Source organism: Triturus cristatus, chromosome 9, assembly GCF_964204655.1.
Source record: "Triturus cristatus chromosome 9, aTriCri1.1, whole genome shotgun sequence".
NCBI classification, from domain to species: Eukaryota; Metazoa; Chordata; class Amphibia; order Caudata; family Salamandridae; genus Triturus; species Triturus cristatus.
Window position 1 is genome coordinate 1163254206 of NC_140592.1, and position 25767 is coordinate 1163279972.

A 25767-nucleotide genomic window follows, 5' to 3' on the forward strand; every position below is an offset into this window, starting at 1 on the left:
AATCCATCATCTGCTGCAAATGTGCAGATTTTAACAAAAAAAAAAATTCTAGATCAAATAGTTCAAAAGTAAGTAAAAACGCAGCGAATCGTGTTTCGGTGCAGTGGAAGACCCTCTGCAAAGGTTGACTGTTTACCTTGCTGTAGTTTATTGCTTGTTTGGCTGTTAAACTGGTAATAATGAGTTACAACTAATGCCCCTCCACCCTACCCCACCCCGACCATCAATGCGGCCACTGCGACCACAGACTCTACTTTTGTGGCCCCAAGCAAATTTCTGCGAGTACTCGTGCCTTATGTTATCCATCTGCAAAGTGCAGTAAACCACAAACTGCGCCGCTCTCCAGTCAACAAGCTAATGGTATCTAGTGCTGTATCTATACACAAAGAAGCACATGCGAACTCACATCCAATGACTACTTCGGAGTTATGTTCAGCGCGCTAGGATTGGCTAAGGTATAATGCTTCAATCCTAGGTCACTTTACACATTCCGAGTCCCTCCCACAACTAGGCGGCTGCCAGAATATGTTCAGCCAATTGATTGGCTGTCCCGCTATCCGGAAGTACTGGGATTATTGGCGAATGTCAAAACATTAACGACGTTCGCAGGGCTGAATTAAGGGTCAGCTCTTGTGAGGAAAGGACAGGTGGTCACATTCGGCAAGGTGCCGTGGCTAACTGTGAACCTGCTATGGAGGAGCAGATTGAGGAGGCTCGCTTCTCGGACTTGTGCGGAGCCGAGATCTCTTTGCAGCGCCGCTCCTTCAGCGAGTCGTGCCGCGAGTTTAGCATCAGCTGCCCCAAGGTGTCCTTGCTGGCCATCACCGTCCACACGTGTGGGGTCTGGCTGATTGCCTATGGACTCTTCGCTATCACAGAGGTATGGGGTGGTGGGATTATCCATAGTAACCATTTGTTTGTTGGAAGGAGTGTCACTCTTGGGTCACATACTTTTTTGGGGAGGGGGGTGGAGTGGAACAAGCTAGCAGTCCCATGGACGTTCTTTTAAGTCGTCACTTTGTATTTTTTTGCACAGTTCGTAATAGCTGAAGTGCATACAAAATTAATTCATAAGAAGACCATCTTGCTCCAGGGTGGTCTTTTAAATTGAATATCACTGTTACCAGGTGCATGGGCCTATTTAGGAGAATGATGCAAACCAAGATCACAATACCAGTAATGCATTATGTTGTTACTTGAAAACTCTGCATTGAAAACAGGCTACGATGACTTGGAGTGATGCGGGATTCCGTTCTCTAAATTGCACTCGTTTTAGTTCGGAGCATCAGAAAAAGTGGAATTTAGATTCGTAAAAAGCACTTTCGGCGATATCAAATGTTAAAGATTGGCAGTGTTTCCATGATCATGGGTTTATGATATGGGGCGAGACATGGGCGTTCTCAGGAGATGGGTTTTGGGTAACCATTTAAAGTGCAATTTTGTTTAGCGTATTTTCTATATGACATGGATGCAGCCAGGTAGGATGTGTTCTAGCCTAAACAGTTTGCCAAGTGTAGCTGGGCATTTACAGAAGATCAACATAAGAGTAAATAGTTCACAACACACAAAATGCATTCGTTTCTCACACGAAAGTCCAGGATTTGAAACTGTCTTTGAGGAAACGGAGTGAGGTACCCACCTAACAAATTCTAAATCCCACTCACACTGTATTCATGAACTCAGGATGGGTTGGATTTAGAATTGTAAAGCGCACTTAACACTGGCGTAAAAGTATCCAAGGTGGCAGATTATTTTGATAATTTATTCAGGGTGGAACGTTGGTATTCCCAGAGAAAGGGCAATAGGTCGACCATTGAGTCATTTATTCCTATTGTACTTTCTGTGTGAGGCAGACCCACTCCTTGGAGGGTGCTTTCTTGGAGAATATGATAACTTAGGAGAGAGCAATACATCTTTTACAAAAAGCAGTGTGCATTGTAAACATAAGAAATAGAAGTGCCCCTCTTCTCCACTGTATTTTACTGTTTTAACTATGGACGACTTTAAGGCGGTGTGACACCCATGGGTACATAGTTGGCCCCAACAAAAAGTGCTAGGAAATAAAGTTCCATTGGTGCTGTAGTTGAATGGAATGGAGGTTCAAGAAGAGGCATTCACAAGGATCGGCATTCATAAGGAAGAGTGGACGTTGCTAAAAGCGAAATTGGTGAGGAGAGGAGTGGTCGGAATAAGATGTGGATAGAGATGAGGACAGCCTTTATTTAATATACATGAGGAGAAGTGGCTCAAAAATGGGTTGGTAGACGTTTTTATTATTTAGAAAAAGAAAATTCATCGACAATAAAATAAATTCTAAAAATAGTTAAAATAGTGTTAGATAATATTAATTAAAAATACATTAAGGAATTCCAACTACAACATACAAAATCTTAATGCACCATTCCTATCATTATATAAGTTGTTTGTTATGAGCAATGTCCCCTAGAATACAAGCCAAATAAATTAAAAGAACACCTTATTTATGTAGATTGTGATAATCGGTTAGTGTGAGAAAGTGCCTCTTTTGGCATGGTTAGCCCCCCACTTCTTGCCTGGAAAACGATGTGGTTTAGATTGAAAGTGCACAGGGCCCTGACAACCAGGTCCCTTGTGCCAGAGCTCCTTCCCTAAAACTGTACCACGATTGGTAACCTCAGTCCCCCTGTAAGTACCTAGTAGATGATACCCCTGGCACCTAGGGCATGGGGATTGAAGAGGGTCCCATAGGGACTCCTCACCAAGGTCATGCACACTGCTACTGCAGCCTGCATGCCTTGGTGCAGAGAAAAAGGACAAAGTCGACATGGCACACTGCCTGTGTGCCATGTCCAGCAGCACTGCCCAAGGTATAGGTAAGTCACCCCTCTAGCAGGCCTTACAAGCCCTAAGGCAGGGTGCACTGTATCTCAGGGAAGGACATATCTACATGAGCAGATATACCCCTACAATATTTGTCTATCCTTAATATTGTAAGTCACACGGAAGCCATAGAGAGTACATGGGCTGGAAACTCGACAACTCTAGTTCCCCAGCACCATGATGGCTTAATTGAACCCAGGAGTGTTTGTTACCAAACAACTCCTCATAATAAACCCACACTGATGCCAGTGTTGTATTTATTAAAACATGTACTCAGAGGGTACCTAGAGGTGCCCAATGAAAGCCTACCAGACCTGGTGTGTTCTTTGACTGGTGTTAGGCTGCCTGGTGTGATCTCTGACTTGCGTTAGGCAGCCTGCCACCACTAGGCATGCTTCTTTACCCCTGGGTCGAGAGCCCCTGCTCTCTGAAGCTAGAAACAAAGCCCATTCTGGGCTGAGTTGTCACACCACCACCCCCAGATGAGCACAGTTCTCAAGAGGGAAGCTTCAATGGCCTTGCCGCCTTTGTAATGTGACCCCAGCCTCTGCTGCTAGCAGCAGCTAGCCCACCCCCCTGGTTTAAACCCCCACTTTTGGGGGGAGAACTGGCGGTAAAATCTAGTGTGAAAAGGAGGTATGCCCCCCTTTGACAGCTCCACCCCTCGGGTGGGACTTATCCAATCAGGGCTAGGGCTATGCCCCCCTCCCACAGGAGGGTGGCGAAATTGAGGGTGTAGACGCCCCAAATAAGGAACCCCATGGTCCCTAACTGTCACTCCCCTGTAATGCCCCTAAATCTAGTATTTAGGTGGCAGCCCAAGATCCTGAAATCGGATTCCTGACGACCTACTAAGTCTGGACGCCGAAGAGCCGCAAGAGCAGGAAAGAAGGACCAGACTCGCACACGCCAACAAAGCCCTTCACGAACTGTGTACCTCAACCCCTGCAACGCATTCCATGCACCCACCAGAGACCTCCACTCCGCTCAACTGGCCCTGGCCACCATCACACGTATCCGCAAGACCACGAACGGAGGAAGATCCTTCTCCTACAGCAGCAATCACAGTCACTGCCTCAAGTCAGGGAGGACCTCAAGTCCCGGCTGTTTGATTGAACCACAGTCCCTTTGACAGATCAGCAGTCCCCCCCCCCCCCCCCTTCTCCCTTTCCTCCCCCCCAGTGTCTTAAGACCTAGCATGGGCTGACCCCTGCCGGACTCTACCTCGACGTCTGCAGCCTCAATCCGAAGACTTCCCATGACTGCGACCTGCCCGATAAGCTGCTCCTTACTTAAAAGGACCCCCCTGCACTCGAAGCCCCTGGATCTTGGGTAGCTTGACCAATGGTGTCCCTACATCCCCCAGCGTCAGAACTTACCTGGGCAGCTGTGGGTTTTCTTCATCCAGCCCCCTGGCCAGCAACTGCAGCCTCTTTTAAAAACCGATCTCCCCCATTGATTTGTATTGGACGCCCAACCCTGTTTTGGCACTCTTCACCCAACCGCACTTGTGCCTCTGAGGGTGCAAGTTTGGTGCTGCCTTGTGCCCCTCGTACTTACCTTAACTCCTGGATATCGACCCCTGACACCACTTTACTCGCTTGTGAGCAGCGCATCTTCAGTTACTCCCCAGTCTCCATTGGTTAACATTGGGCGCCTGACCCCCGAATTTGACCTCTGGACCGGGCCTCCTCTGGGCCGCTTTGTGGTGCACTTTTGGTACTAATTTGAACCTTACCTGGTGTTGACCACAGACCCCGAAGACTGGATTTAGAAGTAGTGTACTTTCCTTCAAAACTGCATTCTTGTTTTCCTCCTATAGCTTAACATTGCTGAACTGAAAAAGTGTCCGCTGGTTGAAGTGAATTTTTATTGAGAAACGAACTTACCTTTTAACGTGCATCTTGGTCTTAAAATAAATCTTTAAAGATTAATCATTGTGTGCATAACAAATGTCTTACACTCCTCAGTGTTCGGCCTAAGGCTGCTCGACCACACTACCACAAATAGAGCACTTTGGGTTTACATTGGGCCCTTTACGCTTCGGGGGGAATCTCTGGACTCTATCACATGAAGAGCCAGCTTCCTACAGTTAGCAAACTGGTGATAGGAATAAACAGATCTAAATAGTTTAGCAAAACCCCAAATTAATTTACCATTAAAATAATGCTGGCCTGCTTAGTGTATAGTTCTGCACCCAACGTCTGGAAAATAGGGCTCTAAGAAAGTCCTTTTTTAATTTAATAGTTAGGACAATTGCAAACTGCATGTTCTGTTGTTTCTTTAGACGTAAGACATAAGCAGCAGATTCTCTCGTATTATTCCAACCTGCATCTTCAAACTGTTAAATTGGATGTATAAAAATTTCATAAGTCACATTTTATCCTAGTTTCCAAATTGGTATCCAGATATGACTGTTGTTTGTTTAAGAATTATATACCTAATTCAAGTTCTTGTACCCAAGCAATAAACTGAAGTCATGATCTGTGTGAAAGTTTCTTTGATTTTTATATATTTGTACATTGTTTAATAATACATAAGTGTCTCCAAAGTTGGATGTCGATAAACCGATATGATAATAAAGAGACAGTTACTAATAAGAGATTGAGAACTAGTAGCCTTTGAAAATGTGTCTTCATAGATAATGTCTTTGAAAGAGTTCTCCTCACTTGGCTATGGATGATCATATGGTTGCTCAACTGGATAAGATCAAGACAAAAAAGAGATGTCAGCCCAAATTCAAGAAATATTCTACACTGTGGTGTGACAGATCTGAGGTTAGTTGTGGCTGTAGCATACCATGAAAATTTTAAATAACAATGCAATAGTTTTCTCAGGAGAGACAAATGAGCCATATAACAAAATAGGAGTTAACTTTGTATTAACTGCCTTCACGCTTGGTCCTAGGCATGTACCCCATATTTCTCTATGAAACGCTTGATGGCATTACGAAGATCTACACACCTAGTAGTTAGTTTGGAAACATGAGTTCTCCTCCAGTTATGCATCGGTTATAGCTCCCAAATATGGATAAACTATAGCTTGCTCGATGATGACACTCAATCATCCAAATATCATTATTTGGTTTTGGCTTATTTAATCTTGAGACCGTTGTCTACATTATATTGATGCAGTGCATACAGTTGTCTCTGAAAGCCAATATGGGTCCATGTCAGAATAACAAGGTTGTCAATTTCCTCCTAATTTTGAGGTCATGGCATCTTAATGGTCTACACAGTCGGATAAGTTAGCCAAGTATAATAACAATGATAGAAGTGCTGGGATGCATCTTTGCGTATCCCTTTAACTGGTGAGCCTTTTCGACCCCAGTACTGAACCCTTTTTTGTCTATTTGGGGTACTTTGTGCTTACACCTCCATAACCTTTTTCCACGTAAGCTACCCGGGCAAAATTTGAATCCTTTTTTTCCCCCCAACATCATGGGACTAGGGTTTGTGAATTCCGTCAAAGTGGACTGATAAAATAGCCAAAATATACCAAATTGTTTCGGGAAAATTGGGGAAAGAAGTGCTCTGCAAAACAGTGGCTGTATTTTTTTTTCTCCTAAAAATGGCATCAACGAAAGGTTTGCTGTGCTAAGATCACAGTTTTCAACATCCAAAGCTGTATTTAATTTTTATTTTTACCTTAGTTTTGACATTTTTTTCTAAGAGGTAGCCATTTTTCCAAATTTTTGTGCTTTCAACATACTTTCAGTCTGTGTTGAAAACAGATGTGAAACCCATGGGTGATACTGGAAAGCTATAGATTTCTGAAACCTGAGTAATATTCTGTTTTCAGCAAGAGGTGATTTGTGGAGATCTCTGAAGGTTTTACCAAAGAAACTAACTGTTGAAATGAATAAAAAATATTGAAAACTAGTTGTGAAAAAACTGCCATTTGTAACAACATTTTCATCTGTAATTTCTTGTCCTGATGGCAGATTTACAAAAGCAATATACAGTTAGATTCGCTAGACCCTTCTGGTCGTGGGATTTATAGATTTTGTAGGTTTCCAAGAGCCTGAGGTCCACAGAGCCAACAACTGTGCTGCACCTTGCAAAGGTTTTTCATTGTGTACCGAGTATAGAGCAAGCCATATGGTAAAAAATAGAGTGAAAAATGGGTAGGATGGAAACCTATGTATTTCTGAAATGTGCACAAGATACTGAGTGTGGGAGCAGTGGTCATTTATACATCTCTCAATTTATGGGTACCCATACATGCATGTGATTTAGGGGGCATTTTGCAAAATGTCTTCTATTTTATAAACTGGTTTACGTTTGGATGGCACAAATGCAGGGAAATCCAATTGGTAGTAACAAACCTTCTACTATTTTGTGTTTCCACATGCTCCGGTTAAAAATGGTAACCTAACTTGTGTGGCTGGGCCTAGCGCCTGCGACACAATACACCCCAAAACTCTACTTGGAAGCATCATATTTTACCCAGCAGAATCCATGCTTTTGTGTGTTACAGCGTGGGTAGCAGTGGATTTTTGGCCCTAGCTCAGCAGCTGCCCAGGAAAACCTACCACCCCAAGACATTTCTGACAACTAGATACATAGTGGTGTCCAGGGTGGTGTGACGTGTGGTTTTAACAATGGTTTTTACTCAGAAGCTCTTGTAAACCTCAAACTGTGCCTAAAAAAACACATTTTCATCACATTACAGTGCACTTAAGTTTGAAATCTCCAGGGAGCCACACATTTCCTACCACCCAGTGTTCCCCTAAGTCTCCTAATAATTTTTTTTCCCTCACTGGTGTGGTTGGGCCTAGTTACTGCGTCGGAGACAAATCAAGCCAGGGTCAATTTGAGTCTTCACGTTAGACTCCACTTAACCATGGTTTGATCCCTTTCTGTTGCTGGCAGGGTAGTTTTTTTTTCTTATCAGATCAAATGGGAATGGAATGCTGGGTGGTAGGATCTTAGTGGATACCTGTAGATTATGGAAGTTTATGTCCCAGAAATGCAAGTAAAATGTGTGTTCTTGGGCAAAGAGTGAGGTTTGGAAGGCATTGTGGGTAAGGAACCATTGAGGGGTCCACACGAGGCACACTACCCTGGACTCCCTAGGTGCCCAGTTTTCAGAAATATCTGTGCTTGGTAGGTCCTCTGTGACCGCCAAGCCTGGACCCAAGTACAGCTGCTACCCGTATTGCCGATTTTCTCCTTGTTTCATTTTAGGGCCGTTTGTGTTACGGTAGTTGGGTTCAGCCACACACTTGGGGTACTTTTTTTTATCAGGACAGGTAGAGGAGCGCTGGGTGGTAGGAAATGTGTGATTCCCCACAGATTCTGAGAGTTTCTTTGACAGAACACCCCCATCCACCCCTCCCCCGTGGAGGGGCAGGGGTTTGGTGGAGTCAGAAAGACTTATGGGGCCCAGGGCATAGGAAGCACAAGCCCATGCCCAGGGAGACAACCCCACCAGACCTTCCCGAGTCTTTTATTGGGGTGGGGGAGGGGAGGCTGAGATGTTTTAGAGAACTGACCCCTTGAAAGTGAAATGGGCCAAGTGTCTCATTTCCTTTTCACCTTCAGTGAAATCATGTCAGCACGCCATGCACACTGATCACCCCCGCGTCCTCTCCCTCCCCCCTCCAAAGACTCGGGAAGGTCTTCCCCCAGCAGCCCAGCCTCAAACATTTGAAAAGCACATTTTCTCGTGTGAGCACCAGAACGTCCCTTAGAGCCTTTGCAGCATCGGCTAGCGGCAGACAAACGCACTGGGAGGGGAGTGTGGGTGAAGCTGGAGGCTGGTTTAGACCATTTGCTGCATAGATTATTCCTGTTAACTTGGTAAAGGGAATAGAATATTCAATAACAACTACTGCCTTCTAATGCTTTATACCCACATAGTCAATGCAAAAATATCATCTATTGTGGTACTCCTCGCTCTGAAACCAGTTTGGGAGAATTTTAATAATTTCCATTGAAATACAAATTTTAAAGTTTTTATGGAAGCAATTTGGCAAAAGGTTTGCTATCCGAGTCCACCAAAACAATCAAACAATAGTTTCTAGGTATAGACACCGTCACACGGTTATAAATGGGCTGTAAAATTGAGCATTTCCACAACATTTGGAAATGCAAAAACATCGAAATTATGTAAATAGTAGGCCCACTTTCAAAAAATGTCTTTAAACAGTAGTTCCAACATGTACCAGCATGTCTGCATACAGATCCTCAATGTATGAGGTCCATATTTCTTAATATGTATGATAGTTTGCTGAACGTCTTTAATAATCACTGCCGAAACCAACCAAACTCCAGAATTTATTGAAGAGTTCCTTGATTTAATTAGATGAAATAACTTTAGCCAGAGTTCTTCCTACATTAACCAGAGCAATGCGAACATTTTCTTTTTAAAATCTAATTTCAGCTGTTTGATTAAACAATCTTCAAATAGTTTCCATTAATTTGTAAAAATGTTTTGTAGTGATCTTTTACACAGCCTTTTCCCGTTAAGGATTCTTAAATCATATTTGTTGGACTTACACTGGAGAGGAAGCTGTTGGGTCTTATTTCTGTCACAAGCTAACAAAATTAATACTCATGACATAAAATGCACACACATTTTAAAAATAGATATTATAAATAAATGTCTATTCTACAGTAAAATGCTAAATTATTGAACACATTTTTGAGACCACAGGTGCTCCAACTAAGATGACAAACGGTTATATTGAAGGTGCCTATCATTAATTGCTGTGATGGAGTCATGGCTAGAAGTAGCCTTGATCTCAAATAATTTAAAAGCCTAGCGTGGAGTCATATTTTGTGGATTCTGATCACTTTCTATGCGACGTATAATTTTAGAGTCCAGTCAAGTCAGAAGAAGTCTTTATTCGAATATTTCATCATAAAAGACATAAAAACCATCAATACAGGTTGATTAAAAAGAGTCTTAAAAATTACACAAAAGACATATTAGACCAATAAATAACACATTAAGAACTGAATAAAAAAGTATTAAACACTATGATTCAGCAAAGACTTAATCTTGTAAAAAAGCATACACCACAACGCGAGGTCAGAGAATTAATAGCTCTTGCGCCGATTGCGTAAAATCCAGGCCCAGCTAATAAATTTGGCCACACCAATGACTACAAATGTCGAGGTGTCAGACTTTAGTATTCTGCTGGCAGCCTGGGCAGTTCTAACACCCAATGCGCGGCATACAGGCCGCAACCATAACCGTCTTGGTTGGTGGTATTCCGGGCAGACAAAAAATGATCAACTGTCTCAATCTGATCCACACATATGGGACATTTATCGTTGCCAGTTATGTTCCATTTTATAGTAAAACAATGTAATGGGAGGGTGCCAATTCTGACTTGGTGGAATAATTTCCGATCCTGCTGTTTTGTTATAACGTCCCAATATGCCTCAAGGGAGGATTCGTCCTTGGCAGCCAAATAGGTTACAGTCAAAGAGCTGCCAGTCAGGGTATCATGACGCTACCAATGGTCCATTGCCAATAGGCATCTCGAAAGATTTTTTTGGGGGGAAAAACAGCCGACATAGGATTAGACCAAAGTTCACCCATATCAGTCAGGATAAATGTAATTTCAGACAGCCAGCTAATACGAAGAGAGCCCCAAATAGCTTTTACCTCTGACAATGCCTTGGCATATAAGGACAGCTCCGGGGTAGTCCACAGGCATCGCCAAAACGCCAGCGGTCTATACCGAATCATGTCCACAACGGGCTGGCAGCCTAGCTCATATAAAAGAGGGATACGCGGTGATGATTGGGGTAACCCAACTGCTGACCTCAAAAATTTATTTTGTGCCACCCTTAAGGAGTCCAAGTTGCTAAACCCCCACAATTCGGCACCATACATCACAGCTGGAAAAATGTTGGACCTGTAAATTTTAATCAAGGGAGCCATAGGTTTAGTTATAGATTGCCTATGTTCCTTAAGTAAGGCCCCACCTAATTGTATATGCTTAAGGCTGAAAAGATCAATCTGCGGCTTCCACCTTAGGTTGTCACTAAATGTGACCCCCAGGTAAGTAAAGGTGGAGGTCTGTTCCAATGTTACTCCGCCCATTTCCACCCTAGCTTTAACTGGACGGGTATCACGAAAGACCATGAACTTGGTCTTCCCCACATTTACCTCAAGATCATGATCGCGGCAGAACAACTCGAACCTAGACCGTGCTAGCTGGAGCCCCTGTCTTGTTTTCGAAATTAAAAGCGTATCGTCCGCGAACATGAGGAGGGGAACTTTCATACCAGCAAGTGAGGGTGCATCTGTCGAAGTTGAGGAAATATTTGATTACTCCATTAATAAACAGGGAGAACAGGGTGGGGGCCAGTACACACCCCTGTCTCACCCCTTTGGACACCTCAAATCTTGCAGTCACCTCCCCCGGTTTACCCCATCGAACCTGTGCGAATGTGTGTGCATGCAACTTGACCAGCAGCTGCAATAATTCAGCCGGCATGGCCATCTCCTGTAAAACTTCCCACAACTTGGACCTTGGCACCGTATCAAATGCAGAGCTTAGATCCACAAAGGCTGCAAAAAGCATACCACCCCCAAGATAAACCTCTTTCCAATATAACAGCATAAACCTAAAGGCTTGATCGATGGTTCCAACGTGTGACCGGAACCCAGCCTGTAGGAGCGTTAATATATCATTTTCTAAAATCCAACTCGTAATACGACCCAATAACAGACGGGCTGTGATTTTTTTTGGGCCGCATCTATGAGGCTAATCGGCCGGTAATTGGCCGGGGCAGAGCGATCACCTTTCTTGTAGATTGGCAATATCTCTGCCCCGAACCAAGATTCCGGAACCGAAGCTCCTCTAGCCAGAGCATTAGCTAGTGTAGTCAGATAGGGGACCCATAGATCCTGCTCCTGTTTGAATAAGTCTGCAGGAATGCAGTCTGGTCCCGGTGCTTTACCACTCGGAAGAGATTTCAAAATTACCTCAACCTCACTGGGGGCAAACACTAAGACCTCCGCGCCATTATAAAACCGTGGACCACCTTCTGGCGCATCCCTCGACTTGAACTGATTTTCAAAATAACTAACCCACTGTTCGGGTTCGACGTGATTGGCCGGGGTCATGTCCTGCAAATTCCTGCCCATTTTAGCAGGTGCCAAAAATGGCTCATATTTCTACCGTCACACGCCTCGCATAACTCTCTCCAACGTGATTCATCCCAATTTGACTTTGCTAGTCTTTGGGCAGATTTATACGCGGCTCTACAGGACCTAATAAGTACCGGTTGCCTAGATTTGATGGCTGCTATTAAAGCAATACGGGACTCTTTGCAGGCTACATCAAACCATGAATTTTCCTTCAGACATTTAGGCTTTCCAGTAACGGGGAGACTTTTAATAAAGAAGATTTTAAGCCCCTCAAAAAGTTCTCGGTGGATACCCGAGATGATGGTCATAAGCCCATCCTCAGACTCACAGCTGGACAGTTTACGCATGGCTACATTTACCAAATTCCTAATGGCTACCCTAACGGGTGCATTAGAAGCAATCTTTGGCCAGCGTACCCTTCTCAGGTCATTGGAAAGGATTACTTGAGCATACACAGAACCTTCAACATCCGTACTGGGGCCAGTAAAACTACTATCCAATAAGGACAGTGTCAGGGGGTGATGGTCACTTTCTGGCCTATCAATCAATCAATCAATCAAGGACATTTATAGAGCGCACTACCTACCCATAGGGTCTCAAGGCGCTGGGGGGAGGGGGGTGCCGTTACTGCTCGAACAGCCAGGTCTTCAGCTTCTTCCTGAAGAAGAGGTGGTCTTGGGTCAGGCGCAGGTCGGTCGGGAGGGAGTTCCAGTTCTTGGCGGCCAGGTAGGAGAAGGACCTTCCTCCTGTTGTCGCTCTTCGGATGCGGGGGACGGCGGCGAGGGCGTGGTTGGCTGAGCGGAGGTGGCGTTTGGGAGCGTAGAAGTTGATTCGGTTGTTGAGGTAGCTCGGGCCTTGGTCGTGTAGGGCTTTGTGTGCGTTGGTGAGGAGGCGGAAGGTGATTCTTTTGTTGACGGGGAGCCAATGCAGGTCTCTGAGATGTCCGGAGATGTGGCTGGTTCGCGGGATGTCGAGGATGAGTCTGGCTGAGGCGCTCTGGATCCGCTGGAGTCTCTTCTGGAGCTTGGCGGTGGTGCCGGCGTAGAGGGCGTTGCCGTAGTCCAGTCGACTAGTGACGAGGGCCTGGGTGACGGTCTTCCTGGTCTCGGTGGGGATCCACCAGAAGATCTTCCGTAGGATGTTGAAGCACGCCGAGGAGACGGTGTTGACTTGCCTGGTCATGGAGAGAGAGGAGTCCAGGATGAAGCCCAGGTTGCGTGCGTGGTCTGTCGGTTTGGGTGCGGTGCCCAGGGCGGGGGGCCACCAGGAGTCGTCCCAGGCGGAGGGTGAAGAGCCTAGGATGAGGACCTCCTTCTTGTCTGAGTTCAGTTTCAGGCGGCTGGTCGTCATCCACTCGGCTACCTCTTTCATCCCTTCGTGCAGATTGGCTCTGGCGGCGGCGGGGTCGTTGGTCAGGGAGAGGATCAGCTGGGTGTTGTCGGCGTAGGAGATTATGTTGAGGTTGTGTTGGCGTGCGATGGCCGCGAGGGGGCTCATGTAGATGTTGAAGAGGGTGGGGCTCAGCGAGGATCCTTGAGGGACGCCGCAGATGACTTTGGTGGCCTCTGACTTGTACGGTGGTAGGCGGACTCTCTGTGTTCTTCCGTCGAGGAAGGAGATGATCCATTCCAGAGCCTTCTCCTGGATTCCGACGTTGCTGAGGCGCTGTACTAGGGTGCAGTGGCAGACCGTGTCGAATGCCGCGGAGAGGTCTAGGAGGATGAGGGCCGCTGTTTCTCCGTTGTCCATCAGGGCTCGGATGTCATCGGTGGCGGCGATGAGGGCGGTCTCGGTGCTGTGGTTGGCTCGGAAGCCAGACTGTGAGGGGTCGAGGGATCCATTCATCTCAAGGAAGTTGGCCAGCTGCTTGTTGACGGTCTTCTCGATGACTTTGGCTGGAAACGGGAGGAGCGAAATGGGGCGGTAATTCTTGAGTTCGGTGGGGTCCGCTGTGGGTTTCTTGAGTAGAGCGCTGAGTTCGGCGTGCTTCCAGCTCTCAGGGAAGGTGGCGGTGTCGAAGGATGTGTTGATGATGTCTCGCAGGTGGGGTGCGATGACAGCGTCGGCTTTGTTGAAGACGTGGTGGGGGCAGGGGTCGGTCGGAGATCCTGAGTGGATGGAGTTCATCGTGCGGACGGTGTCTTCGGTGCTGATCGGAGTCCAGGCGCGGAGGGTGGTGGTGGGGGGTGGTGGTTCGGTCGTGGTGTGCGTTGGTTGGTTGTTGAAGCTGTTGTGTATGTCCGCGATCTTGTTGTGGAAGTATGAGGCGAGGGAGTTGCAGAGGTCTTGCGATGGGGTGATGTCGTTGTTTCCTGCGCTGGGGTTGGAAAGCTCTTTCACGATGTTGAAGAGTTCCTTGCAGTTGTGTGCGTTGTTGTCCAGCCGGTCCTTGAATGCAGTTTTCTTGGCGGCGCGGATCAGCTGGTGGTGCTTCCGGGTGGCAAGCTTGAAGGTGGTCCTGTTGTCCGGTGTTGGTTCCCTTCTCCAGACTTTCTCGAGGGCTCGGCAGTTCTTCTTGGAGCTCTTGAGTTCGTCGGTGAACCATGGGGCTTTCTTGCTGCCGGGTCTGCTGGGCGGGGTCCTCAGTGGGGCGAGCTCGTCCGCGCACTGCCATATCTACGATGGCTGGCCACAGCTCACAGTTGACCAAGATGTAGTCAATTCTACTTCCACGTCTACCGTTATTAAAAGTTAGCTTCCCAGTCCTGTCCGATGTCGTTCTGCCATTGGTGGCCCTCATCCCCGTTTCTAGGCACAAGCCCTTCACATATAGGGCTGCTTGGGTCCATTTCCTAATGGGAGCCAATTCCAACTGGGGGATTCCCCATACGGAATCCTCAGCCTCTGACAGTTTACCATCGTCAGCCCCCAAGGGTTCAAAACAGGTATTAAAATCGCCAGCCACAACCCTGTTACCCGCTCTATCTACGGTGTGGAGTAGTTGCTCTAATAGAAAGACTGATGGGGAGCATTTGCCTCCTGGGAGACCCCTCACATAGATGTTAAAGATGAGCAGGTTAAGGCCCCTGGTCGAAGTGACCCTGATAGCCAGAATGTCAGGGTTATCAATCGGGAGTTCCACGACTGTGATGCCCGCACATTGGCGTACCCAAATAGTCAAACCTCCCACCGGCCTGCCTCTAGAACCCTTAATAGCTGATTTGGAGTAATTCACATACCCTAGTCGAAAGATAGGATCAACCGCCCAAGTCTCCTGAAAACACCATATGTCTGTTTGGTCTACAAAGTTCACCCAATCTGGTACGGCCTGTTTGGATAGCAAGCCAGCAATGTTCCAAGAGGAGATTGTTAAGTTGTGGCAGGGAGACGATTTATTCGCCACCTGGGTGGACAAAGTAGGTTGATTGACAGGAGATACAATAGGTGAGTTTATGGGTACAAAATTTGGGGTTGGGACATTTTCCTACACTTGGACCAGTTGAATTATTTGATCAGGTAACTCCCGACAAGAGGGCAACAAACTCCCAATTGCTCTAGACCAAGGGAGATCTGTGCCATCCCTCAGTCAGTCATTATCCTCTAGGGTGGATAGGGCAGAAAAGCGGTTTTCTAGCACAATGGGCTGGTGACTCTGTACTGAGACACCAGACAAACCACGATGCTGTGAGGGATGCAAGACCCTTACAGGCCTGTAGAAGTAACCAAGGGGTAAAATCATAATCCCATCTTGGGAGGGGGCCAGGTGGGAGGCCAATTCCAGTATATGTTCAACCAACCGAGGGGACCTGAACCTCAGCACCACACAGTCCCCTGCCATGGCCTTCTGGGAGTGGCCAACCCAAGATACCCGCCTAACCATTTTAAATTCTTGAAAGAGAGATTTACTATCCCCAAATTTATTTCCAAGATAGTACAGAGCTTTATTTTTAAGGTTGGACCAGTGCTCTCTAGACCGATCTGGCAAAGATGGAACTCTGGCTAGAATAACTGTATAAGGTGTAGCTTCTGGGGGAAGATGTAAACTTATAGGCGCATCAGAAGCCACCGAGTTTGGGGCAACCGGCCTTAACATATTCCCCAACAGCTGTTGTTCAGACAGCGATCTTCTGCCAATATTAGGTGGGGACAATGGCAGGATAGTATGAGCCCTAGGCACTAGGGGGACCTGGGGGTTTCTTGCTTGAAATCTTCCATCACGAAGACGGGTAGAGGCCCCTTCACCAACATGACTGACCCCCTCCTTATTGTACGGGTCGGGTAATGATGCAGCCAACAACTGCGCACTTCCCATGTTGGCTTCGATACGATTGAGCCTTTCCACCACAGAGTCTAACTTGTCCAAAACAGGTTGAATGAGAGACACTAGTTGTTCCTTAAGAAGAGAACACCAGGGCTCAAAACTCTGCTGGGCCATAGCTTGCGGAAGATTAGTGCTTTCGGGGGCAACAGGATGAACATGAATTTGGGCCGCCACAGATCCAGGGACGACCCTAGGGGCATTAGACTTATTAGGACCCCGACCTTTTCTTTTCTTACAAGGGGGTTCACTAACTTTGGTCCCTGCTGCCCGTTGATTAGCCCGCGTAGTTACCACAACAGGGCTGGGAGGGGAGCTTACAATTGAAGAGGGTTCCAAGAGCCCAGACCTTGGTGGCAAACTTACTGGGCCCATCGGGGAGCAATTACCTGACCGACTGATTGTAGGGTAAGGGTTATCATGTAATGCAGGAGGCATGACACAAGGCAAAACCGAAACAGGATCCAAAGAAAGCCTTCGTTCCACAGCTAATATTTTATCATTAATAATGGATTCCGCCCTTGTTAAATAATCGTCCAAAGTCCCTGCCAGCCTGCCCTCGGCCTTCCTCTTACTCATAATGCAAAATGAAAATACACCAAACAACCCAGGCCTAGAAAACAATATGAACACAAGGAATATCCCCCTGATGATACAAAATAGAACAATGAAAAACCTGCAGGGACTGAGTCGATCGTCAAGTTCAATGGGCGAAAGGGAGTGGGCCCAGCCTCAACCAGCCACAGACGGGCAAGGACGGGCCCGCCCTTGGCCCGGGCACGGCCCGCGCGCGCCCCGCGCTGCGGAACTGGCGAGGTGCTTAAATCCCCTCCCCGGCGCCTGGTGATGATACTGCTGCAAGGCGCCCGGGGCTAGGGTTTCTGGGAAATGGTGTTCGGCGATAGCTCCGTCGATAGCTCGTGCCCCTCGCAACACAATGCTGGCACTCTGGACCACCTTGGAGGAAATCGCCCCTAAGCACAGCCGATGCCTTCACGGCAGCACAAACCACATGAAGCCTTGGGCAGGTGAGTTGAAGCGCGTCCCCAGTTGAAGCGTCTTTAAACATACAAATGACTATTAAACAAGCATTTGCAATGCAATAGGTCTCACATTATTAAAGTTTGAGCTGTTGGTGTTGCATTATTATTAGCAATGTCAATAGCTCAAACTTTAATAATGCTAGACCTTTTGCATTGCAAATGCTTGTTCCATGGGTCACATTGCTCCTGGTATTTTCATTGCCCAGACTCTGCCCAGGGTGTAGGTATTGTACACAAGACCGGTATTAGGCAACATTAAACAGGGATATGTGTCCGGGTTACAGAGGACGTGCAGGTTGATATGTCTCTAGGAAAGGGAAAGGTTGTCAATAAAGAAACATGCTGCAGAATGTGATCAAAAAGCGAACTCTGAGGGCTGGATACAAGGTACACTCGAGTAAGAATGCAAGTCTGGTTTACTGTTGCCTTGTTCAGGGATTTGCCTGTCCTGCATGCTAGTGCTGCCAGTCAGGAACGGGCTGTGTAAATAGACGCTGGAGTTATTGCTCAGCTTTGGAGTATGCAGCCTGACGTAAAATTTTAGCGCTAGAGACCGGAACAATGTGGACAATCAAAAAGAGCGGGGATTGTTTTGCGCACAAATGGATAAAATGCCGCGTTTCGCTCCGAGGTGTGAAAGCGCAGCATTAACCCTGATTTCGATAAACTGTTCAAAAGCGAATTGCACTAATTTTCACACCCCTGATTAGTGTAACACCAGCATCAAGAGCGCACCGAGGATTTAGCTACAGCTTCCTACACCCCCCTGCCCCCCACGCGTCTTACAGCTGCAACAGCGCTTGTGGCTCGCAGTTTTTCCTGGGCAACGCACGTCTATTTCACTCACTGCCGGCGCCCAGAAGGACGTATACTGGTCATGGCATTCATAAGAGGCCGTTATGGCAGCAGCGTTACACGCCATACAGAGCCAATCCGCCATTACAGGCACCAGAGCAGTAGTATTAAGGCGCAGGCGCTTCGAGCCATCGGACAATGACTGCATCTGTGACTATCTCTGGTCCGGAACAAGGGGATCGGGAGTGGCGACGGCGGCAAGCACGCGGCTGGGAAAGCGATCGCTTCAAAGAAGCCCGCGAGTGGTGCGCAAGGACTAATTGACCCACAGTCGCACGGCTCCGCTTGTTTTAGAATTTTAGGGGCCATTTTTAAAGTGGTAGAATTTTCTGTTTAGCATAAAGAGAGTCTGACAAGTTTGAGTTTGAAACTAAAACAATATTATTATGGAGAATAGAATTTTTTTATATTTAATTTTTTGGCGTGTTTTTCGTATTTTATATCAACTACAATATAAATAGTCTTCTAATGTAAAGATTAATACCATAATTTTACCTGCTTCAAAACTTTAAAAGTATAAGGTTTGACTTAACTTTAAAAAAAAAAGCTGCTTGGAAAGCGATCGCTTTCGCGATCGCTTCAAAGAAGCCCGCGAGTGGTGCACGCGCCACAGCGAGCCATATGGTTTCAATTATCACCCCCGTGTCTGAGCGCGATAATTGAAACCATATGGGAGGAATGCGCATAATAGACCCCAATAGGCCATGGGCGGAGCAATGCGCCCGCCTTTGGCCTATTGTGTGCTAGCTTAAAAACAAACACGCAGGCAAAGGCCAATAGCAGGCCACAAAAGTAAAAACACACGCACAAGCGTGTACGATTCCAGGGTCTGTTTCGGAACCCCGGACAAAAGGACTCTCGTTGCGCGAGCAGTGCTACGCACTGCATCGCTTGGCGAGAGACCTAAAAACGTACTAGAGAGTAGTCAAGAAAAGATTGCACAAGTGGAAAGTGTATGAAATGTGCTGTTGATAAGAATTTGATCTTGCAGTCAATATACAAAAACCCAATTCATAAAAAAGACAGTTTTATTTTGGGCCATATTAAATTGTTTTTGACGACTAACAGTTGGAATTTTTATGGAGACGATTAGTGCCCCTTGACTATAGGTCATAAAACCGCTTTGAATTGAAATCACTAGATATTGGAACTAAATCGTTGGAGTACCTCAATATTAAAAAGTCTGTCTCTTAAGTTGGTGTGCTTTGTAACAGTAACCAATTTGCTTTTAATGTTACCATATTCTTATATAGTTTGTTTACTGAGCAAAGCAGCTGAACTGTTGTCCATTCATTCTGTAAAAAAGTAAACATTTATCTGTTTCAGAACACTATGGTACTGTCGTCTGCAATATTTATCACCATAATTGGTCTGCTCTTCTATCTGCACTTTGTGAAAATTGACCAGGAGACTTTATTGGTGATTGGCTCACTTGGTGTTCAGATGACATCCTTTTATGCCTCTGGCAAGGAGAGCACGAACTTCATCGAAATCGGCAAAGTGAAAGACATTGTGATCAATGAAGCAATCTATATGGTATTTGTATCTACTTCTCCTTAATGCATGTGTCCATTTATAGCTCTTATTATAGGTTTGCACCATGAGAGCATGGTTTAGTAGCTCCATAGAGTCATAAAAACGGGGGTTAAACAGCTGTGCGATTAACCAGTAAGCTCGGTATGATTAAAGGTGTAGTAAATTGTCTAAGGAATACACTATTGGGCAAAGTCTATGCATTGTGTTAAAACACCTTAGAGATGGTGTTTAGTAACTGACTACAAATCACATACTCTTGATGAATGAGCTGCAAAATATAAACCTGAAAACTGGTCATACTTGTGCGGTTTGATGGGTCAGGCTAACTTTTCCCTCCTTTTGTTCGTCCAGAACCAATTACCCATACTTTGTGTCCGACATTTCCCCACTGGCATATGAGAGGATCCTTTGTGTCTGTCCTTTCACAGCTTTAAGTCAGTTATTGTTGTAGGTCTGTTGGGAGAGATATGACCATATTCATTCAAAAGAACATTCTCTCCATGTGCTGGACATGACGAGACAATGGCTTCAATCCTTCAGGTGGCGAAAAGTCTTAGTTAATGGAGTAAATCATCTCCATAGTTTTAGTGGAATCTAAACCAAAGCAGGGGGTGGTTGTGAATTCCTAGCAATGAGTATGCACTTACACACAGCCAGTACAGTGTAACTGTTCTGTTCATTAGGGGCCACATGTACGAAGCTTTGGATTGGTAATTTCTTAATAGCAAATGTTTGCGATTCACTATTAGGAAATTGCAAACACATATGTCCGACAGTGTATATTACATTGTTTGCGATTCCCAGTGGGTCGTAGTTGACCTACCTCATTAATCATGAGGAAGGTCGCTATTTGTGTCCTATTGGGAATCGCTAAAAAACACAGGGGTGGTGGCCTGATGGGGACAGCAGACCACCATGTCTGCATTGCTTTTAAATAAAGCAACGTTTTTATTTTTTTTAGATACAGCCCGTTTTCCTTAAAATAAAACGGGATGCGTTTCAAAAATAAAAATATAAAGTATTCTTTTCATTTTTTAAGAGTAGGCAGTGTTCTCTTAAACATTTTCACATGCATTCAAAAAGGGGAATGGGTCCCTTAGAAGCCCCTTCCCATTTGCGAATGCGTTAGTGCCAAAGTGAAATTGGTGTTTAAAAAGCGAATGTTTTGCGACTGTATTTCAGTCGCTAAATATTCATACATAGCACCTCGAGTCACTGTTAGGAAGGCATGCCGTTCACAGGGCCCTTCCTAATACTGACTTGCTAACCCATTTTGCGATTTGGTAATAGGTTATCGAATCACAATATTGGGTTTTGTACATAGGAAAATGCTTTTTTTTTTTATCACAAAGGGCCTTATTCTGCGAATCGGGCTGTTTGTGATCAAAATAAAGCTACATATATGTGGCCCTAGATCACAGCATTTCTGTCTTCAATTTATGTTCCACCTTTTTTTCCTATGAAAACTGAGGCTTCCGATTTCAAAGAAATTAAAGCAGGTTTTATGTTGTGTTGGGCAAGTCTCGAATTCGAGGTTTTGATTTATTTTATTGAACCAACACAAGCTAGTATGCAAAAATGGGACAATTTAATAAAATTAATTTTTATCAGACTTTAGTAAATCAATATCAATCATCACCTTCACGAGAAGGAATCTCTGAAATTTAAATTGTATGTGCCATGTGTGTATTTTGGTTTTACTTAGCATGTAGAGGGTGTCCACGCTTGGAGTGTTCAGTATTTTATCAAGGCTGCCCTACATGCTTAATTGTGGGGGGTTTGTGCTGTTAAAGAAATACCAGCTGGCCACCGTTTTACTGTTTAACTTGTGGCCTTTCTTTATATGGGCCTTCAGTGCACAGAATTGTAACTGTAACTTTTTGTCTTAAGGATTTTTAATGTATTTTTCTTCAGCAAAAGGTGATCTACTACCTGTGCATCCTTTTGCGCAATCCAATGGATCCTAATGGAGTTTCAGAAGTGGTTCCCGTGTTTCAGGTGAGTGTAACATTTTTAATAGTGGGTCGCTCCCTAGTCACCTGTGTTTTCATCACTTAGTTTGTCTTTATTCCATTCCATGTCGGATCATCTTTTCTTGGTGCTGTTACAGGCCTTAATATCATTGCAAAATAAGTCCTATAAAGCACTGGCTGAAACAAACCTCAACATTCCCGGCAGAATGTGCCTAAAAAACTACAATGTGTAAAAAAAACATGTCGCCAATCAAATGTGCAGAACTGTCTTTATGAAAAAGTACTTCTTTTAAATAAGAAGTACTGCTCCAGGACCAAGTACAGCATCCAACATAATAGTTAATAAACAGTGCCCCTTACATAAGGCGTTCTCAGAAACAATCTTGAACAGCTCACAAGGTTGATCGTGAAGACCTTTCACATAGCTCTTTAGTGGTAATATGTTATCCTCCTGCCATATGTGTTAGTTCCATGTTCCCGCTTGTACCAGTTGTCCTGAAGTGTCTTGGCATGTGGATCCCTTCCAGTCTCGGTTTTGTGAGGCTGGCTCACTTGGTCTGTGTCTGAGGCCTAAGCACCTTTTGCACTTAATGCTGTTCTACTCTCTTTTCAGCCAGGACAATTAAAGACCAATTACACTTGTGGACATGTCTCTTTTGGAATTTGCAAACCATAGGCTTCCTTCTTGTCCACAGACTTGCAGTCCTGGGCATCTGGTCCTCTTGTGCAGCTCTTCCAGCATAATGATGAATTTCACAGTGAGAGAGTAGACCACTTAACTGAGGCTTATCCTGCGGTGCCTTCAAGGCCTAATTCGCAGCCCAATGCTGTTTTTTAATTCCGAAGTGCCCATGTAAAATGCCCTAGAGCCAGTGCCTTAGAACAGGCAGCCCCCTCTCATCTCAAGAATGCTGGTAAGTAAAGATGGATGTACATGTGTCTAAACCCTCTTTTGTCTCCCTATTCACGGGAAAGGGTGACCGGCATGTAAGTAAATAGTACAGTTGTGCACAGACATGATAATACACATTTTTCAGTGCTCGATATGGAGGACTCTCCTGAGTGTGCCCAATATACCTATTATTAAACTCTTCCACCTTGTCAAAGATTTACTAATTCCATTGTGGGTACCCTTCCAGAAGAGCTTTCCAAATCCGTGTCAGAAGGGGGGTTTGTACACATTCTGCAATAAAACCAGTATTACTTACTTTTACACACGACTAGGCAAAGAGGTGGAAGCATACCTCGCCAAAGCTTCAATTCCAGCACCTGTTGTCCAAGAGCACAAGTTTCACGGCGCTGGTGGGGCTGGTAAATCTGCACTTGTAAATAGCGGCACCTTTAGGTTACACCTCATCAGTACCCTGCAATTGCGAGTTTATCTCCACGGAACTGGGAACAACCACACAGATCTGGTTTTATCTGGCAGAATTACGGACAGTAGTGCCTTTTCTGTGGGTATTATCGCATACATTTACCGCCTGCTCTAGGCCAAGTATAAACCAAAGGCGGTGCTACTGCGGGAGGAGAAGAAAGGATGTGGGGAAGAATGTAGTTTGGCAGGGGCGGGCATTGCATGCTTCCCGTTTAACATAGCTTAGAGTTGAGAAGGGGCGGGAAAACTGGTCGAGGCTGCTATGTAGCCAATTCCGAAAGTGATTTTACGGGTCTGATTTTCTGTAGGGTAAAATAAGGTTTGTTGTCCTTGCACCCTGTACATCTGTGTCAGGGAACAGCAGCTCACTAATGATTGAGCGCAATCCGGTACAGGAATTCCACTCTGCTAAACTCCTAATCTTGGCCTATAGATTTACATAAATGCTGGCTAAATCGGAACCTAGCTAGAATCCAATCCCTTATAGTACTCGAGCCCTGACCTAATCAGAGAAGCTATTATCAGAGCTTTTATATAATGAGAATTCTGTCATAATTTGTCACCTTTCTGCATGGCACCAAAATGGACGTGTTTTGAAAACATTTTTTTTACATGACTATTGGATTTTGGAAGCATCGCATCCATTGGACAAGTAGATAGGTTATAACATCCTGCATTCCTGTTTAATTAAGGAAAACTAATTGGAGCCCAGTGAGCATGTGGAAAAGGGTAGCAGATGTTGTTGCACAGCAGCAAGATAACCACACAGTCATACGTTTTCTTGCAGTTTGTATTCTGCAGCATTCTCAACAAAAAACACTTGGGGACTCATTAGGAGTTGGCCGATAATAGCCGCACCCGATAAATTCGGGCATGGAGGTATTCGGACCTTATTGTATGCGATAATTATAACCATTTTCAACTGTTTGGGGAATAAGAGGTGGATTTGGGGGGTATTGCCCCCAAATGTGCGTGTTTCTGTTCCCTCTTCCATTTAAATTCTGGCAGCTTTGACCTGCGGCAATCTTTATCGTACCTGGTTAAATGAATATTGCACCACTTGCAATTGCGATCCTTTACAAATAAGATCTCAATTTAATGGGCTACTTGTAACCAGGCTTCCAGTTGTTCTAGATGACCATATACCATATATATATTCCCTCTTTTTATGAAGTCCATCAAGAGAGTTTGTTTGACATTTCTGTTTTTATTGTGCTTTAGTGCTCGAAGCCTCGCCTGGACTGTTTGGTTGAAGTCTACAAAAGCTGCCAAGAGATCCTGGGACAAGAGAAGACTCCATAATTCTACATCAAAACATTGTTGCAAATGAGATTGTGGTGATGGCTCACTTTCAACAATTGAGCGCTTACATCTTGGCAAGTGTCCTGAAGCGACTAATCATGCTCCACTCTTCCAAAAAGCATACTTTGGAACAGAATGTCCGACAAGTATATCCCCAGAAGTCCACTAGGAGGATATTCACAATACAGTCCAGAAGATAACAAAGATATACATGTAGAAGAGAAGCTTGTGGATATTTGACACCTGCAAATCGGATTCAACTTTTTCATTCAGCACTGCTGGCCTCTATTTTACTACTTCCATTGTAAGGGAGCGTATTGGGCTTTTATACCTGTGAGTGGACAGGCACTGCGATGGTATTATATACTTGTTAATCCATTAGATTTGTATTTGTTAGAGAGACCAAGAAATCTAACTAGCTTTGTGGTAGCACTGGATGAAATAGTTTCTTGAAGACTATCTGCCCCACCATGTCAGCATTTGACAAAAGCAAAGTGGCTATTTGGGCACCAGATCGTAGAGATGTGATTGATGAAGACCTTGAATTCCTTCAACCAAAGCATAACGCTTTAAATTAAAGAGCAAGAAGAAAAACTCAATGTACATGAGCACACAGCAGTCTTCCCATTTAATGTACGTAGTTAGAAAATTGTGATAAGTCTATATCTGTAGGCTGAAATGGCCTTCTAGGCTTGAGTTTGCAAAACTGCCATACAGCACAGGAGTGCCAGTTGGCTTGCTTGTAGGTTGGGACCACGTTGGTCGAAGGGAATGAAGAGGAAAGCCTTCCAAGTTGCATAGGACTTCATTGCCTCTGTTACGATGGACACTGTGATGTAGGAAATGCAACTACATATAACCACTGGCGGAATCAAGAGAAGGTGAACCTAGTTTACTCGTCACCTTCTGAAAGGCACATTTGGCTTGATTCTGTTGCACCCATTACTGTTTGTGTTTGATTTGTTATAGTTTTCCCTGTGAGGCTTATATGCATCAAGGACCATAATTAGAGTTCTCCAGATCAGTTAAAGGGCTATTATATTTATTTAAAAAAATTAAACTGCTGTTTTTCGTGAAGGCTGTCTTGCCGTTGATGAAGGTGTATTAATTCCGGTACCTGCAGTTTTCATTCAAAACATCTTGTAATTCCGTTACAGTAAAAAATTCTATGTTCTGTTTAATAAGATGATTTTTAATAAATATATTAGTTTGTAAGCATTCTGTCCATGCCTACTACTGTACGGTAACATGTAGAATTACCATTTGTCCTCTTTTTTTCACAAGTGTTTGGAGGCAGTCCCTGAGCCCTGGTAATGCCATCCAAGTGGTTAAAATAAATGAACCTGGTATTTTATGATCCTGATCTAAAATGAGGGATTCAGGACAAAAGTTAAAAACCAAACTTGTAGATTTTGCTCCATATGTGGTTTTGTTCTTGGTTGATCTAAAGCA

The 25767-nt window shown here is 44.9% G+C and overlaps 1 protein-coding gene across 1 annotated transcript; it reads left to right on the forward strand.

The window, feature by feature from the left end:
- The first annotated feature begins 549 nt into the window (after positions 1–549).
- Positions 550–25530, forward strand: PIGH (phosphatidylinositol glycan anchor biosynthesis class H). The gene is made up of 4 exons (XM_085627150.1): positions 550–880; positions 19456–19665; positions 21580–21663; positions 24235–25530. Exons 1-4 carry the CDS (start codon positions 692–694, stop codon positions 24313–24315), a joined length of 564 nt encoding a protein of 187 aa, XP_085483276.1. The 5' UTR covers positions 550–691; the 3' UTR covers positions 24316–25530.
- The last annotated feature ends 237 nt before the right edge of the window (positions 25531–25767 follow it).